This window comes from Carcharodon carcharias, chromosome 20 (genome assembly GCF_017639515.1).
Source record: "Carcharodon carcharias isolate sCarCar2 chromosome 20, sCarCar2.pri, whole genome shotgun sequence".
Lineage (NCBI taxonomy): Eukaryota > Metazoa > Chordata > Chondrichthyes > Lamniformes > Lamnidae > Carcharodon > Carcharodon carcharias.
The window spans coordinates 63119396-63137562 of NC_054486.1; the positions used below are offsets into that span (position 1 = coordinate 63119396).

General features: G+C 38.5%; 1 protein-coding gene across 7 annotated transcripts in view; it reads right to left on the reverse strand.

The window, feature by feature from the left end:
• The window catches only part of samd4a (sterile alpha motif domain containing 4A), a 237543-nt gene that overhangs the window by 84425 nt on the left and 134951 nt on the right, over window positions 1-18167 (reverse strand). For 5 of the 7 annotated variants that reach the window (XM_041214014.1, XM_041214016.1, XM_041214015.1 and 2 more), the window contains one exon: window positions 17244-17504. The exons of the other annotated variants lie outside the window; for them this stretch is intronic. In XM_041214014.1, the coding sequence (XP_041069948.1) occupies window positions 17244-17504 (261 nt within the window). The remainder of the gene's footprint in view (window positions 1-17243; window positions 17505-18167) is intronic. 7 annotated transcript variants of the gene reach the window in all.

Consider the following 18167-nt stretch of genomic DNA (forward strand, 5'->3'; position numbering starts at 1 on the left):
CATTAGTGACTTTGGCCAAGATCAGCTCAGTTCTGTGACATGGACACAAATCAAGCTGTTTAAATTCCTGTCCATTTCCAACAATGAGCGCTCAGGTACACTGAAGGTGTCAACATATACAATATTTGCTGCACATAAGCAAACCTGTAGTTCATTATGAATTCATTATTGCAACAAATTTTCAAAAGAGTGCTGTGGTAGTCTAAATGTGCAAGTTAGAAATATCTCAAGTTAAAATGGGCATATTCTTAAAGTCTAAACGTTAACAACTGGGCCGGAAACAATTTTTGCCAGAATTAACACAAAAGGGCAAGAGTATTTCCGGATTTATGCTGTGTCTGCGCTCTTCACCAAAATTAGTGTATTGACGAAAATAAATTTCTTAAAAGGTACTACTTAAGATCAATGTTCCCTCTAAGCTGTGGGGTTGCAACCTGAAAGTTAATGTACTAGACATACACAAACCATCTGCTTTAAGATGTTTGTGCACAAAGCCACTCAAAAAAAGTTAAAGGTACCATAAACTTAAATCAATCAGCCATGCACTACGAAAAAAATTTAGAGGGGATATTGGTCAAGACCACTAAATGCCAATCATAACAAAGGAAGAGAAAAGTGTTTTTTCCCCAAAGCTTTTGGAAGCAAGCATACTCAGTATGTGGTAGCATGAACTATTTTGGGTAGAAAGCTGCTCACCAGTGTAAAATCTTGTTACACTTAATTTTATAACAATAAAGTGGATTGGGTTAATTTAAGAAGGCTTGGTAAACCATTATGATTTAAAAAAAACAACTTGTATTCTGTAGCGTCTTTTGCAAGTTCAGGATATCTCAAAATATTTTGCAACCAATTAAATATCTTAGAAATGTAATCACTTGGTGTCAGTGTAGGAAACAACAGTCAATTTACGCACAGCAAGGTCTCACAAAGTTCCAAAGAGTCATATTGGACTCGAAACGTTAACTCTTGTTTCTCTCCCTACAGATGCTGACAGGCAGGCTGAGTTTTTCCAGCACTTTCTGTTTTTACTTCACACATAACAATATGATTATGGCTTAAAACTCTGTTTAAGTGATCTTGGTTGAGGAATAAATATTAAAGTGGTCATCAGGGGAACATCCCAGCTTTGCAGGTAGCTGGAACCTGGATTTAACATTTCATCCAATGGTGCAGCACTCTCAGAACTGCACTGGAGTTGTCAGTCTAGTTTTTGTGCTCAAGCCTCTGATGTGGAGTTTGAACCCACAACCTTCTGATTCAGCTGATAGTGACCCCTAATCTTGGAGGGCAGAATATTTTCAACAAGTATCATCACTGTTTTTCACTGAAGCATTCTATTTCCAATTAAATCACTGTATTTCGCAATGTGCTTGTTGATTCATTGTTTGATACATTGCTCATGTGATTTTAAAGTTGCAGAAATTACCAAGAAAGTCACAACAATGAACAGTTCATTCATTCCCTGACAAGTTTTTTTTTTAAAAAAGCACAAGTTTTATATAAACAAAATACTTCTTGAAGGACAATGAAATACAATTTTCACTTCTGAGACTGGCCAAAATGCATTTGAATACAAGATGGCTATTCATTAATGAGAATTACAATCAGAAAACATTCTGTAAATACCATAAATCTAGCATCCTGTGGTAAATTAGAGACTCAGCTCTCATTAAATTGAAATAATACATTAAATATATAATCCAGTGCTTAGCAATCAAACGTATAGAAATTTCAGTAATATATATTGAAACTGGATCTATGTATGATCTTACAATCTTGTAAACTGGTACATTTATATTGGATTAGTTAGCCAGAAGGCAGGTAAAAGAAAATCATATAGCACTTTCTGACCTTTCAACCGACTTCAACTCCATCACAGCAGACTATCTTCCTTGACTTCATACGCCTTGACCATTGCACAAAAACATCTTAACAAGTGATTATGGGGAAAAAATAATAATCTACATATCAACATTCTGCATATGTTTGGAAGTGAACCTTTGTATTCATTGACTAAAAAATGATTCTAAACTGGTCCTTATCTCAGAAAAATGTCTGAGGGTTTAGGCCGATTTGATTTTCTAGTAGAGTTCAGAATCGTGCCCAGAGCCACCAGACTGAGCGGAATCCCTAGTTAACAATTTTTTTTGTCATGTCACAACAAGTTACAAGCTCCTGAATGAAGCAATCTGGTTCCCTAATTCACTTTCCTGTAGACTTCATATATACATCCCTATTTGCACCTCCTCACCTCATTCTAAATGCTACTGAAATCCTCATTCAAGCCTCTATTATTTTGAGCCGTAGTTTCTCTAAACTCTCCTTTCCAGTCTCCTGAGCTCCACCCTACAAACTTCCGCTCATCCCGAATTCTGTCAATTACATTCTATTTCACATCAAATCTGGCTCATGAATCACCATCTTTGCTGATGTCTATTACAACAAGGTCAAAAGCCTCAGAGTTTGGTTAATTTTTTTCCCTGCTATATTGCTACACAGTTTTGAACCTAGACATGACTTTTAGCAATAGTTTCAAAGATATGGGATTACAGTTACGTGGATAGATTACAGATCCTGGTACTGTTCTTTTTAGAGCAGAGAAACCTGACAAATGGTTTGATGGAGGTATTCAAATTCATAAGGGGCTAGATAGAGTAAATAAAGAGAAACTGTTTGCAGTGGCTGAAGCGTCGAAAACCAGCATGGATTCACGGTAAAAGCAAAACACTGCAGCTGCTGGAGATCTGAAATTAAAACAGAAAGGGCTGGAAAAAACTCCGCCTATCTGGCAGCATCTGTGGAGAGAGAAACAGGGTTAACGTTTGAGTCCAATATGACTCTCCTTCAGAACTGATTCAAAAGATTTAAGATAATTGGCAAAAGAACCAGAGGCAACATGAGGAAAAACCTTTTTTTAAGACCAACACGTGGTTAGGATTTGGGATGTGCTGCCTAAAAGGATGGTGGATACTCATTTAATAGTAACCTTCAAAAGGGAATTGGATAAATGCTTGAGGAATGGATTTCAGGGATATGGAGAAAGAGTGGAGGAGTGGAACCAACTGGACTGCTCTCCAAAAGAGATTTGATGGGCCAAATGCTCTCCTTCTGTGCTGTACTATTCTGTGATTTCATACTGGGGCACTGGCCTTTATTTAAATGAAGAGACTAATGTTAATCACTTGTTAAGATCGCTCCCTCCGGGACACCCTGGTCCACTCCTCCATCACCCCCTACTCCTCAACCCCCTCCTATGGCACCACCCCATGCCCACGCAAAAGATGCAACACCTGCCCCTTCACTTCCTCTCTCCTCACTGTCCAAGGGCCCGAACACTCCTTTCAAGTGAAGCAGCATTTCACTTGCATCTCCCCCAACTTAGTCTACTGCATTCGTTGCTCCCAATGTGGTCTCCTCCACATTGGAGAGACCAAACGTAAACTGGGTGACCGCTTTGCAGAACACCTGCGGTCTGTCCGCAAGAATGACCCAAACCTCCCTGTCGCTTGCCATTTTAACACTCCACCCTGCTCTCTTGCCCACATGTCTGTCCTTGGCTTGCTGCATTGTTCCAGTGAAGCCCAACGCAAACTGGAGGAACAACACCTCACCTTCCGAATAGGCACTTTACAGCCTTCCGGACTGAATATTGAATTCAACAACTTTAGGTCTTGAGCTCCCCCCTCCATCCCCACCCCCTCTGTTTCCCCCTTCCTTTTGTTTTTTTCCAATAAATTATATAGATTTTTCTTTTCCCACCTATTTCCATTATATTTAAATATTTTAAATCTTTTATGCTCCCCCCACCCCAACTAGAGCTATACCTTGAGTGCCCTACCATCCATTCTTAATTAGCACATTCGTTCAGATAATATCACCAACTTTAACACCTATGTGTTCTTTTGTCCTGTTGTTTATGACATCTTTTGATGATCTGCTTCTATCACTGCTTTTGCCTACAACCACACCACCCCCCTCCACTTCTCTCTCTCTCTCTCCCCAACCCCCCCGCCCACCCCCACACCTTAAACCAGCTTATATTTCAACTCTTTCTTGGACTCGAACTCAAGTTCTGTCGAAGGGTCATGAGGACTCGAAACGTCAACTCTTTTCTTCTCCGCCGATGCTGCCAGACCTGCTGAGTTTTTCCATGTAATTCTGTTTTTGTTTTGGATTTCCAGCATCCGCAGTTTTTTTGTTTTTAGACTAATGTTAATGGTTGGTTGATTATGTTGTTAAAGATACACAGGTCTTGGGCACTGTTTGATTAAAAACTGAGAACTCTGAGTCATGCCCCTTTAAGGGCCAATTCAGCTGGAACATTGGGTTAGTAGTTCAAAGGTAGAGATCTGTATTGCTGCATCCTGCGAATAAACCTACTAACAAGGAAAAGATCTGTGTCCTGTTTTGTACTTCATCATCTGGCTTGGATCCATTTAACATGGTTGCAGACGAGGGTTGCCTAAGGATGAAGATTGGAAACTAAGAAGAAATATTTTTCAGACAGAAGATTGTAATTTGAGTTGTTACTTTTGAGAAGAATGGCTAAAACAAAGTGTAAGGTGTCAGGGTATGATTTTCCACCTATGTTCTTGGAACCTTATGACCAATGGAAAAATGAAGTAGATATATGGACATAGGTTACATCCTGACTGAAGAGAAAACAAGACATGACCTTGGCACTGTTGCTTCCTATCAAAAGCAGGATCAGGTGCAAAGTATTTTCAGAACTAGAGGCTTGTCAGTTGGACACTGAGGAAGGTTTGATTCAAATTTACAAGAAGGATGACCTATTAGATGCATATGAGGCATGTTCAGCCTTTGATTAATTTAGAAAGATGGACAATTATTCCATAGAAGAATATATCATGGAATTTAACTGACTACATATAAGATTGCAAAAATTCTTTTTGGAAATTCCTGGTTCAATGCTTGCTTTCAAATTGTTGGATTATGCTAAATTGTTGCACGTGGATAGTCTCCTGGTCTTAACTGGAATTAAAATTCGCAGAAAGCGACATGCTTTTGGAGCAGATGTCTGAGGCATTGAAAAAAAAAATTCCTGGGAAATGTTATTTCCAGAGCCCTTCATGGGACATTTGGTGGTGTCACAAAGGATGGAGGATTCAATGCTTGTGGCATTGAGACCATTCAGACATGGGGTGCAGGCGTCAATACAACAGAGGAATCACAGACAAAAGAAATGTGGCAAATCTGGCAGATGACAGGCATGATGTAATTATATGGTAAATTGTCCAAAACAAAACAATAGAGTTTGTGAGGCAACGCACAACATGGAATGCTCAGAAGGGGAAGATTATGACGACAATATTGAATTGTACTGGTCACAAGAAGCTTCAGTCGATATTGAGTATACTACTTGCAGATTCATTTATTTGCACTGTGTTAAACAGTGTTTGCATATCCACAATATGTGGAATGGATTAGTTGAAATGTTATTTGGATTCACTCAGTAGTCAGGATTGAAAGTCAAGGAACATGAAAGTCCTACTTGCTTCATATTTGGGGATGTCAACACGTTAAAGTCACTAAAAAGAGTGGTGATTCCACGTAGAATAGCTGGTGTAAGCTACTTTATTGGCACAAATGTAGTATCTAGTGAGATATGCTTGCTGCTGAACAAGCCATCCATAAAAGGGCACAAATGAAGTTAGATATGGAACAAGATAAAGCAATCTGAAAAGTCAGTATATTTGCAATTTACCCCATCAGGACATAATTGCATCCCTCTAACAAAATTAGTATCTCTAATCAGAATGTTAAAGCATTAATGGGAACAAGTGACAGGAATTGGAGAGAGAAAAAAAGCAAACTGTTTTAATGTTACATCAACAATTTGCTCATCCCTCTTGTCACAGATTAAAAATCCTACTAAAGGATGCATGGGTAGTTAATGATAAAAAGTGCATAAAACTTAATGAAGAGATTTGTGAAAAATGTGATATGCAGAAAGTATTGGAGGACACCATCACAGCCTATTGTAAGTCTTCCATTAGCACAATGCTCCAATGAAGTAGTAGCTATGGATTTAAAGATGTGGGGCAAGGATAGAAAAATGTTCATTTTACATTTCATTGACATAGCAACAAAATTCACTCTGCCTACAGTAATACATGGTAAAGACAAGTATGATTGTGGATAAAATCATGGAAAAATGGATAGGGACTAGGGACTGCCTCCCCACCTCCCACCCCCCAGCCCCCAACATTGTCAATGACAAATTTAGAAACATGTGTGAAAATGTGAACACCATAGTGATGAATACTGCAGCTGAATGTTCCTTCAGTAATGGGATTTGTGAAAGAAATCATGCAGTGATTGATGAGATGCTCCATAAGATCTTAGTCGGCCAACCAAACTGTAAGTCAAGATCTGCCCTGGCATGGTTTGTCCATGCGAAGAATCCAATTCAAATGGCTGGGGACTATAGTCTGTGTCAGTTGGTCTATGGGAGTAATCAAAAATACCTTCTGCGACGTGTGATCATCCCCAGCCTTGCAAGGGATTTCAATTAATTCCATCTTTTTGGTGCACTTAAATACCCTACAAGCAGGAAGAAAAGCATTCATAAATGTTGAAGTCTCAGAAAATTCGACAAGCCTTATGGCATTACACGAGACCATCAGAGATAAACTTCAATCATGGAGATTTAGTTATACTATAAAAGAGATGGTTGAAAAGAGTGGAAAGGTCCAAAAAAAATGATTGGGTGTGATAGGAAGTCAGTAATTTTCCAACATTGTAATCAAACTATCAGGGTACACTCACCTAGGTTAACCAGGATCAATTATAAACTTGTAGAAACTGAACCAATAGTAAAAGCTAATAAAATATGCTGTACATTACACACTCATACTTGACAGTTATGAGCAGCAGAATACAGTAGATAAGAGGATGATGTTGATAGACAAAGTGATAGTCATGCACAGGATAGGGTTATTTCTCCCAAAGGAGAACTTCTGAATGTCAGTACTTGGGTAACACACATAACAGAAGGGTCCAGTGAATGGAGGAATGCAGCCATTGTAAGGAGAACAAATTCAAACATTGGCTAAATGTCCAAAATGATGGACAAGAGGTAAGATCTGTGGACTGGCAAAATGAGATAAAATGAGGAAAGCTAGAAAACGCAGTGCAAGTTCCCATGGTGGATCTGGGAGTTACTCTAGTCCTAGGAAACTATTATATACTGGTGACAGAAACGCTGATCGTGAGAGGGAGAGGTCATGTAGCAGTGGTCTAGAACAACATAAGAGGACAAGTAGATGCTGTACTTTGACCAGAACAAAGGGCTATTGAACAAGCTAGGAATATTACTAGATGTAAAAGCCCTTACAATCAGGAACTTTTAGTAGCTAAAAACAAAGATGATGATAAATTGATAAGAGATGCCAAACAAAGAGTTAGATAGTTGGAAAGAATTTGATGTATACTCTGTGAAGTGCCAGATTGGGGACAACCAGCCTTGTCACACGGGTGAACACGTACAGATAAAGTACTTCCTGATGGGGCAACATAAAGCTAAAGTGAGACTAGCAGCTCAGGGTTTTGAAAAGAAGCCATGATCAAGATGTTGCAGTGGACTCCCCCACTGCAGGAAAGTGATCTTGAAGATTTTTTTTAAAGCTCTCTTCACCTCACATTCTTGGGAATATAAGGCAACAGATATATAAGGCAACTAATTTCTGTGGGGTAAAAAATTTCAGAGAGAAGTGTTTTTGAAACCATCTAAAGAAGTGGGTGATGTAAAAGAGAAGCTATGGAAATTAAACAAATTTGTCTAGAGATTGAATGTTGTGTTGAGGCTATGGTATTCCTTGGTTAGGTCCGTCTTGTTGAAACTAGGTTCTATTCAGCTGGAAGCAGACCCAGCAATGTTCTACTGATAGCACAAAGAGAAACTTGCAGGCAGCTTTATGATGCATGTCAGTGATTTCCAATGAGCAGGTTCCACAGAATTTGAGCAATTTGCTTTTGGCAAGATTAAAGGGGAATTTAAGATTGGAAATCAGGCTTCATGGGCCTTTACACATATAGGGTTAGAGGTTAAGCAGTACAGGTTGCAAATAACTTTGAATCAACAATCGTACTTAAAGTGTTAAACGTACCCTGATAATCAGGCCAGGTCCTCTCAGAAAGATGATCTTGCATCCAAAGAGGAAACAGAGCAGTTAAGAAGCTTGATTGAACAGTTAAGTTATGCACTCAGACAAGACCCAATTCCAGTTGTGATGTAATAGAATTTAGTGCTATAAGGAAACATGCTACAGTTGAGGAGGTTCTTAGAGCAAATAAAACATTAAAGAAATTAAGTTTGGAGGAATCAGCAATCAAGTTTCCAGCTTTGGGTGACCTGAAAGAAATGAAGTTAGTCCTTTTTTTGTGATGCTTTCTATGTCAATCTTTTGGATAAGTATTTGAGTACAACTGGGTTTATCATATTCTTGGTGGGTAAAAATGGAAGGTGTTGTCCCTTGGTCTGGGAAGTCTAGAAAATAAAAAAGGGTGGTGAAAAGTGCCCTAGCTGTAGAAATACTGGCACTAGTTGAAACACTAGATATGCGATTGTACTTATCTAACGTTCAAAAAGAAATCCTATACAAGTGGCATTCTAAAAAAGTTTGCCCATTGAGTGCTATGTGAATAGCTGTCCTCTTTGGGATAATGTTCATTTGGCAAAAGGGTCACTGACAGAAGGTTGAGGATTAATCTTGCTAGTATACAGAAAACGGAGAGGAAAGAGATGTCTTAAAATAAAATTAGTCGATGCAAGTCACCAAGTATCACACTGTTTTATGAAGAGGAATGCTTACTCCAAGAAAATGTTGCAGGTCTTAGAAGGGGGACATTTTGTACGATGAGGAGTTGTAAGACATATGGAAAACCATTTTTTTTCCTCTTTGATTGCTTTGTAATTAAGTATGTTATTAAGTTTTTGTTTTAAAGAAAAAGGGGAATCTGTTAATGGCTTGTTGATTATGTTGTTAAGGATACGCACATGATGGGCATTGTTTGATTAAGGGCCGAGGACACAAAGAGTGTCAGCTGAAACTCTGGGTTAATAGTTGGGAGGCAGAGATCTGTGATGCCGCATCCTGTGAACGAACCTACTAACATAGAAAAGATCTGATTCTGTTTCATACTCCATCACCTGGTTTAATAACTAAGCTCTTAAAATAGAAATGCCATATACACACATTATACCTCTGTCCCCTAATATCCTCAACAGTGTTGCAAATATTTAGTTCATAATTCATAGGTTTTAGAAAATAACTTTTAGTTTTAGGAATTAAAGTTTTAACTATAGAAAATTGGGGTATCTGGCTGAGAAACTAGTAAAAACTTTGATGTAAATGCAAAATCAAAAAAGCCTTGGTTCATTACACTTAAAACGTAGTCTGTGTTTATCTCGTAAGGTCAGAGCTGATAGTGAAAAACTTCAATAACAAATGATCCATCTTGTAACGGAGCCAGGGCATTTGAAGAAATGGTTGTAAAACTCCATTAGCAATATAAATTATTCATGTGGGTTACAGAATCAAGAGTAGCATGTGAGGTAAAATGATTCATTTACATTTCTGTTCGAGCGCATCCTAGAACAAAGGTACATCTCATGGAGATGGGATGTGGGAAAGAAAGTTATTTTGTTTAATTTCTGTGTTTGCTGACAGGAGCAAGCAGTTCAGTTTGGGAACAGAGAGACAGTTGCAGGTTTGGTCTTGTGGAGGCTGCAAATCACTGAATGGAAAAAAGCCAAAGCAAATGAATGTTAGTTAAACCTGCATTTAAATATTAACTTTATCTATCACTATGTGGAAGGTGGGCAGGGGCTCGAGCTGAGTTTCTACTTTGTGAGGGGGAAGAAGCCGGAATATTTGCTTAGTTTGAAGCTAGAGGAAGAAATCTACAATGTCCTCAAAGGGCTTTGTGGCAGAAAGCAGTCAGTTTGAATAGTTGGTTTGGAAAGAGCTGCACACAAACTGTGGGAGCAGACTGGGAGTAAAAAGTAAAACTGAGTTCATAATATATATGGTTGTAACCTATTACGTTAAGTTAATAGACCTAACTTTAATTATTTTTGATATAAAGTTTGTTTTTGGTTAAAACTGAGAAATCTTGAGGTGTTGGTAAATTGCTAGGTGTTCGGACTTCTTTAAATGTTAATGGTCTCTAACATTAACGTGACAACAGTAATTTCCAAGCTTTATCAAAATGAATCCCTGATATTAATACAGTAGGATTAGCACTTCATTACATAATTGCTACAGAGCACTATGATCTTCACTAGCTGACTGGGCACATCACCTTGATCATCTATCATTTGCTGTCTTGTGCTTTTGGAGCTAGGATCTGAATTAATACTTTGGATGCTGTAAGACATTATAATTTTAATCCTGCGTTTGAGGTGGGAGGCGTGTTTCTCTTATCATTTCCCTTTATCAATCATATCAATTATAGATAAAATCAAAATACTGCAGATGCTGGAAATCTGAAACAAAAACAGAAAATGCTGGAAAAACTCAGCAGGTCTAGCAGCATCTATGCAGAGAGAAAACAGAGTTAATGTTTTGAGTCTGTATGATCCTTCTTCAGAGCTATGAAGAAGGGTCATACGGACTCAAAATGTTAACTCTGCTTCTCTCTCCACAGATGCTGAGTTATTCCAGCATTTTCTGTTTTATATCAATTATTGAGTCTGTAGTACACCAAAATTGAGAAACAAAATTAACAAGTTGTGAGCTTGCTGAACAATGCTACAGAGTTCACCTGGAAAAATAATGAGTTATAAACAAAATAATTAGATGCCCGATTTGAGCAATAATCTAAGATAACAATCAATGTCATAAACCATTCATAATTACCCATTTGATAGAAAAATGAGGATGTTATTAACTTGCACTATGTTTAAAGGGGAAAATGTCATCAAAATATGGAATATGTATGTATGCAAATAGTGAGAAGTAACAGATAAATGTGGAGTTTACAGAATGTATATTGTGGATATGAATGAGAATTAAATACTATATTCTAGTGGAGATCTGCAAAACATTTGCAGTCAAATTAGTATCGTCATTGCAACAGTACTTCTTTAAATACAGAATTTTTAGTTATTCTTTCACAAAGACTTTAATAGAATCAAAACTTCTCACTTGGAAAAAAGCTACATAAAGCTGTCCATGTGTAAAAACAGACCAAGGAATGTAAAAACAGACCAAGGAACAAAAGTACAAATTGTCGAGAATCTGGCCTTGTGACTCATTTATAATCATGGAATGTGAAAATATAATTGGGAAGTTTTCTCTTGAATTGAAAAGGCAGGTTTACATCTGATGGATGCAAGAGCACATGGTGTAGGGGGTTACATATTAGCATGGATGAAGGATTGGTTGGCTAACAAGAAGCAGAGAGTAAGGATAAATGGATCTCTCAGATTGGCAAGCTTTAACTAGTGAAGTGCCACAACTATTGACAATCTATACCAATGACTTGGATGAAGTGGTAGCCAAATTTGCTGATCACACCTAGATAGGTAGGAAAGTAAGCTGTCAAGAGGAGATAGAGAGACTGTAAAGGGATACAGGCAGGATAAGTGAGTGGGCAAAAATTTGGTAGATGGATTTACCTGGTTAAATATGAACTTAGTCCCTTTGGTAAGAAGAATAGAAAAGCAGTATGCTATTTAAATGGAGGAGGATTGCAGAACTCAGTGGTGCAGAGAGATCTAGGTGTCCTGATACATGAATCACAAAGTTGGTATGCAGGTACAGCAAGTGATTAGGAAGGCAAATGGAATGTTGAGGTTTATTGAAAGAGAATGGAATATAAAAGTAGGGTATTTTTATTACAGATGTACAGGGCCTTGGTAAGACCACATATGGAGTACTGTGATTTGGTCTCCTTATTTTAAAAGAAGATATAATTGCTTTAGAAGCAGTTGAGAGAAAGTACAGTGGACTTCATTCGTAAGCTGAAGGGGTTGTCTTATGAAGAAAAGTTGGATAGGTTAGGCCATTGTGGTTTAGAAGAATGAGGGGTGATCTTATTAAAACATAAGATCCCGAGGGGACTTGATAGGATGCATAACCGGAAGGTGTTTCCTCTTGTGGGAGAGACTAAAACAGTTTAAAAGTAAGAGGTTTCCTTTTTAAGATAGAGATGAGGAGAAAGTTTTTCTCCCAAAGGGTCATTGGTGTGTGGAATTCTCTTCCCCAGAAAGTAGTGGAGGCTGGGTCTTTGAATTTATTCAAGGCAGAGTTTGACAGATTTTTGTTAGGGTGGGTTATGGGGGCGCAGACTGTAAAGTGGAGCCGAGACCACAGCCAGATCAGCCATGATCTTATTGAATGGTGGAGAAAGCTTGAAAGGGCTAAATGTCCTACTCCTGCTCCTATGTTCCCATGATGGGCTCAATATTATTCAAGGAATAAACACTGTTTGAAATTTGCCTTGTATAATTTCAGCATCTATCAAAGAAAAGAGCTTCCTAATAACCAAATTGTTCCATGACAAAGCCCTTGTTTAGAATTCAAGTTTGGTAGCAACATTATAACTGCTCCTTCCTTGAGTATAAGTTTATGCAGTTGCATGTCCTTGGAATCATACAGTGCAATAGTGCATCAGCTGAAGGGACCTATTTAACTCGGACAACAGGATTTGAAGTTTTGCACTGACTAAGTAGACTAGGAGAAGGGTAGAGGTCCGTGGTTGATTCAGGCCCACTTGAGCAATTGGTCTTCTTGGCAGGGCCATCTTTGAAGAGATTTCTAAGATGGATTTGAGATTTCCTGGCTTCTCATCACCCATTGGAAAGGTGACCTTGTAATATAGTCAGCACGCTGATAGCACAGACATTGTCCATTCTAGTGGAGGCTCCTCCAGCAAAAAGGAGAACTGGAGAAGGGAGAGAGGGTAGGCAAGTGAACGTGGAGAAAGAACAGCAAACTGTTGGCCACCTGCAGGGGCATCTTCGTGATGGGGGAAGAAGCAGAAGGCCACAGAGGGGACTGAAACCATGACAACTCTGTATGCTATGATAACAGAGGTGGTGAGCTCCATTTGCACTGGTAGGTATTCAATGCCTGTGGCTCTCATGGTCACAGTTGTCCTGTAATTCTATGCTTTAGACTCATCCAGTGATTCACTGGAAACATGTGCAGTATCTCCCAATCAACCACACATCATAGTATAAAGGTAGTGACAGAGGCCCTCTTCAGAAGGATCAACCAACACATCAAGTTCAGAACTGAAGCAGACAGTCAGGCCAGGAGAGGTAGAAGCATCCGCATCATTGCTGGATTCCTCCAAGCGCAAGGTTTTATAAACATCATGGCTCTCCAGGCCAGCCAGCAGTCTTCATTAATTAAGTGATTTTATTCCCTTAAATGTCCAACTGGTCTGTGACCAACACCAGCAGATCCTACAGGTGTCCGCTCATTATTCTGGAAGCAGCCAAGCTGCTTACATTCTCTGGCACTCTGGAAGGTATACGCTGTTATTATCCTTTTCATCTATAGAATCAATATCAATGTATTTTAATTCACCTGACAGCTTTTTGAAAACTTTTTCATACAAATCTGGTGAATTCTAATTTTAAGCACAAAGAATAACACTCAAATAATATGTTGTATCAAATAATTGTTCCTGCTATTTTGCCACACTAAAAATTCCATTACTTCATCCACCCTCCCACCCATACCATTTTTCTTGTGCCAATCCAATCCCTGATGGAAACACTCTTCAACCAGGATAACTTTGTGGTCAGTTTTCCATTATCTTCTGCTGGATATGTTCTCCAGCAACTCCACCCCGCTGAGCCCAACTGTTCGCAGCCACGTGTGTCATGCGCTCTAGTCCTCTGCATGTCCCATGTGCCACCCACCAAATAAACCTACCAACACGCGCCCTTTAAACTAACCAATAAAAGCAGTCTGGACAGACAAAACCCGAGTATTATCAGTATAGATGAGAGGGAGATGTTGACAAGTAAACACAATACTAAACTTAGTTCTTACTCATTCCATAAGACTACAAAAATAAACAACAGGTGGACTTACTACCTCCAGTTAGGTCACTCATTTTCAGGTTTCTGCAACCAAGGGAAAAGAATCCTGATACCCTGTGACAAATCTACCCATACAGATTCCGTAACTGAACTATGCTTGGAAAGCTGAGAGGGAAGACAGAGGGAGGTGATAGTACTGGTTGTGGTCACTCCCCACTGCCAACTGCACATTTATAGCACCTTTAACATAAAAAATTGTCCCAGGGAGTTTCACAGAGGCACACATTATCAATAATGCCCTAGAGAACTATAGACACCCTGAACTTAGGGTGAGAATAATATATCTACCACACAGGGATGACTTGGTTCCAAAAATACAATGCTTGGGGTATTGATCCTGAAGAGGTCCACTCCCCTCCAGGAGTACAGTCAAAAGTTGGCCAATTCCAAGTACTCACAGAATTGGTACTAATAAAATAACACACAAGCACCAAGCTTTCGCACCAGGATTTATTAGCCATTTTTTGCATCCTGCCAGATAAATGCCAGTACTATTTCAACTACAAAAATGTACCCAAATATAGACATGTGGGTTATATATCCACTTTCTACTCTCTTCCTGACACTATAGAACAATTAATGCACTAAAATGTAATTCATTGCATGTGAAGCATTTTTCAGATACATGATGAAGCACCATCTAAATGCAAGAATTTCTTTTCATCAAAAACATTTCAGAATGCACGCTTCAGACTAACATCTTACCAGTCTGTTTTGCTGCCTTACACTCTAGGTTGTAACCTATTTGGTTACAGAATTAAGTTATTGATTTATTTACTTTCTCAGTTGATCACTATCTATTATGTAGGAATCAGCATCTGAAGTTGGGCTTTAGAACATACTTTACAATCCAAGCAATCTGAATATGAACTTTAGATCTCCAAATGTAAAATCTGGACCATCTGCATTCAACTATAACTGTCAGATGAAAAGTCCCACAAACTTCATCCCAACTTTCCTTCAATATGCCAGCAAGTGTCCCTGAATAACTTTCACTGGTTGAGAAAGAAATGGTCCAGTAGTTTATTATCCAGTGACCAACCAGAATGTGTACATTAGTTGGTGGTATGAGAAATCAGAATTGTCATATAAAGAAAGCAACAAAAGTCCTCAGTATAGGCATTCCAAATTGTAACACATACTGTTCCCTTCTGGGGGATTGCAGTGTCATAATTCTCAAATTGTACTGATGTTTTTAGCATTTATAAGTATTCTTGAGAGAAAAATTAAAGTCACTATACATACAATTTATTTTCTGAGCAGGCCTGAATTACCTTCTTGTTTCCAACTGAAACCCTCTGTAACATTCGGTTCTGAGTGCAACTCTCCAAGACCTGGCAAGGGTCTTGTTTTTTGAAGCACTTTGGCAATTGGCATTACAATGTAATTAACCAAACCTTCCTGAAGACTACTGCAATGAATGACGGTTCAATGTAGACACAGATCAACAGCATGCACTTTTGCACATGTTCTATCCAATGTTTTGAAAAATCATAGTTGCCCCTCAAGTGTTGATTTCTCTCTCGTCAGGTCCTTTCAATGCTATCTTCCAACATTTTAAGATTGTTTGGTCTGTACCAAAAGCTTATGTTGTTTGAGTTGTTTTACCCTCAGCTGATTCTGAGAGATTTGTGATCTCTTAAGCATTCAGCTGTTTCATCAATTAAATATTTTGGGGCTGTTACTTGAACTGGGCATATATCATCACATAACAGTCATCTGAACTTACTTGTCCTGGGCCATCAATATCCTGCTGAGTCAGGCAAGAAAGCAGTGACAAACAACTTGCTGACAGGTCACAGGCCACAAACAGCCTCTGCAGTTGGATACTAAATGCAAGTCATTTGACCACTGAATGGTTATTTTGGCACTGCCACGAGTTGAGATATGCACCAGATTGGTCAGCTAAATAAAAACACACGATCTCAAGTCTCAATTTAGCTTCTGCTTTGGCCACAAAAAAAATTGTGTCGGCACCTAAAGTCATGGCTGCTCTCTTAAAAGACACCAAAATGCAATAAAGCATGCAAAGCTTAGATTCAGCATTCAACAGATCCTAACATTTTATTTGTAGCCAAACATCAGTTAAAATTACCATCAACACCAGATCCACACCAGAGATAAAATTTAAACATATCTTATTCTTTCTGAAAGGGCAGGACAGCCATCAACTAATAACCAGGAAGATGAATTTAAAATTGCTCTCGTGTTTATCAGCAACAGTTGCAGGAGTATACATAGTCAAAGACAGATCATCATTCACATCCATCTGGAGGTTAATACAAACACGTTTGAGATTAATTTTTAATGGAAATTTTTAACACATGCAACACTATGTTACACAGAATCTTTTTCAACTTCATGTAAAGGAAGTTTCATTTATCCCATGTCTCCAGAGCTTAATAATTCTCTGCAATACAGATCCTTTTCCAGTCCATTTTCAATTTCGTTTTGATTTTCTTTCTACCTTAAAGTTCAACATGAGATCTTATTTGACAAAAAGCACTTACTGCTATATTATTACTAATGGCGCTTGTTTTTCTGGAATGATTACCTATGGTAGAGCACTCCAGGTGTTTTGCACATGTTGCCTACTAAGAACAGTATATTTTTGAGCAGTTATCTGAAAGAATGGTTCTTTGCGCCGTTCCATATATTATTTGGACTATAACTACTATTTGAACACTATAGAATCTTTTGACCACTACTGCAGCCTCCTCTTTTACTCCGATCCAGTAAAGCAGAACAGAAGCATAAAAACCCACAATACCACATATTGTATCCTGAAGAACCAAACATCTATCACTATCAGCAACAATGAAAACTTGAGGCTTAGCTGCGCCAGTTTTCACTGATTCACCCTTGATTGCTTCCTCCCAAATTTTTCCTAATTTTGATTGAACTGTAGACACAACCATATTGTCAGCTAACAAGAACTTTAGTGGCAGATTCCAGAGTTATGGAATCCTCAGGAAGTTTTTAAACTAAGTTAACATTACAGTAAATAACCTTACTACAAAAATCCACTATAGTATCGGTGAGTACAATACATCAACAATGTTAACAATACAACAGGAGCACTCCCTCTCCATTTCTGCACTACCTGTTTGGAATTATATATTCTTCTTTAGTCAACACCATTCTAACAACAATTACCCACCTTTCATGCCACTGCCCTCTTCTTGGAATGTATTACGTGTCACTGCTTGATCTTCAAGATGCTCACTCCCACCGCTACCCGAGGAAGCAACACTGCTCTGTGGGGAGAGAGGAGCATGGTCTGATGGGATACACTGTCCCCTTGCTCGCAGGTCTTCATGGGACATCCATCCATGACCTAGAGGCTGATTTGGCACATTGATTGGTGGGGTAAGAGATACTGAACGCTTCAGAGGACTGTGGTGTGTCTGGCCTGAGAGAACTAGAAAACATATTATAACAGAATAGTTATTCATTGAAAGCAATTAAGTGTCAAAGTCTAATATCCGTAAGCCTACCAATTATGTCAGTTTAAACATATACATGCTCTTGCCTTTATCATACATGGCTTTCATGAAGTTCTAATCCTGTAACAATCTTAGGTTGGGATCCAAATTTTGTGGTCTGAAGATCATAATTTGATTGCTTGGTTACACACATGACAATACAAGTCTGTCAGTGGTTTCCTCATCAATAGAATTCGCCAATAGTCCCCCAAAAAATCCACAATATGTTGTACACAGGATGGAATGAGCTTAAGCAAGTCATGTAAATTTGGTCTTGGGCTTGTAGATGCACTGGAGGCTAAAATGTCTATTCAAATCTAAAGCCATATTATTTTACATACACACAGTTCATTTGTTCCAGAGCACCTATATATCTGATTTGATTGTACACACTGAACAACAATTTAGCAAATTATTTCTTTTACAGGCATAGAGATAGCAACAGTCAAGTCTTTTAGTCTGTGATATTTTCCTTCCTTGACAAAATATTTCTTGCACTTCATGAGTAGTGAATAAAACTAAAAAATCCTTTCCAATTCTAAATACGCAGCTTAAAGATGCAAGTGAACAAAGAATGATACATTTTTCAATCAGATGTT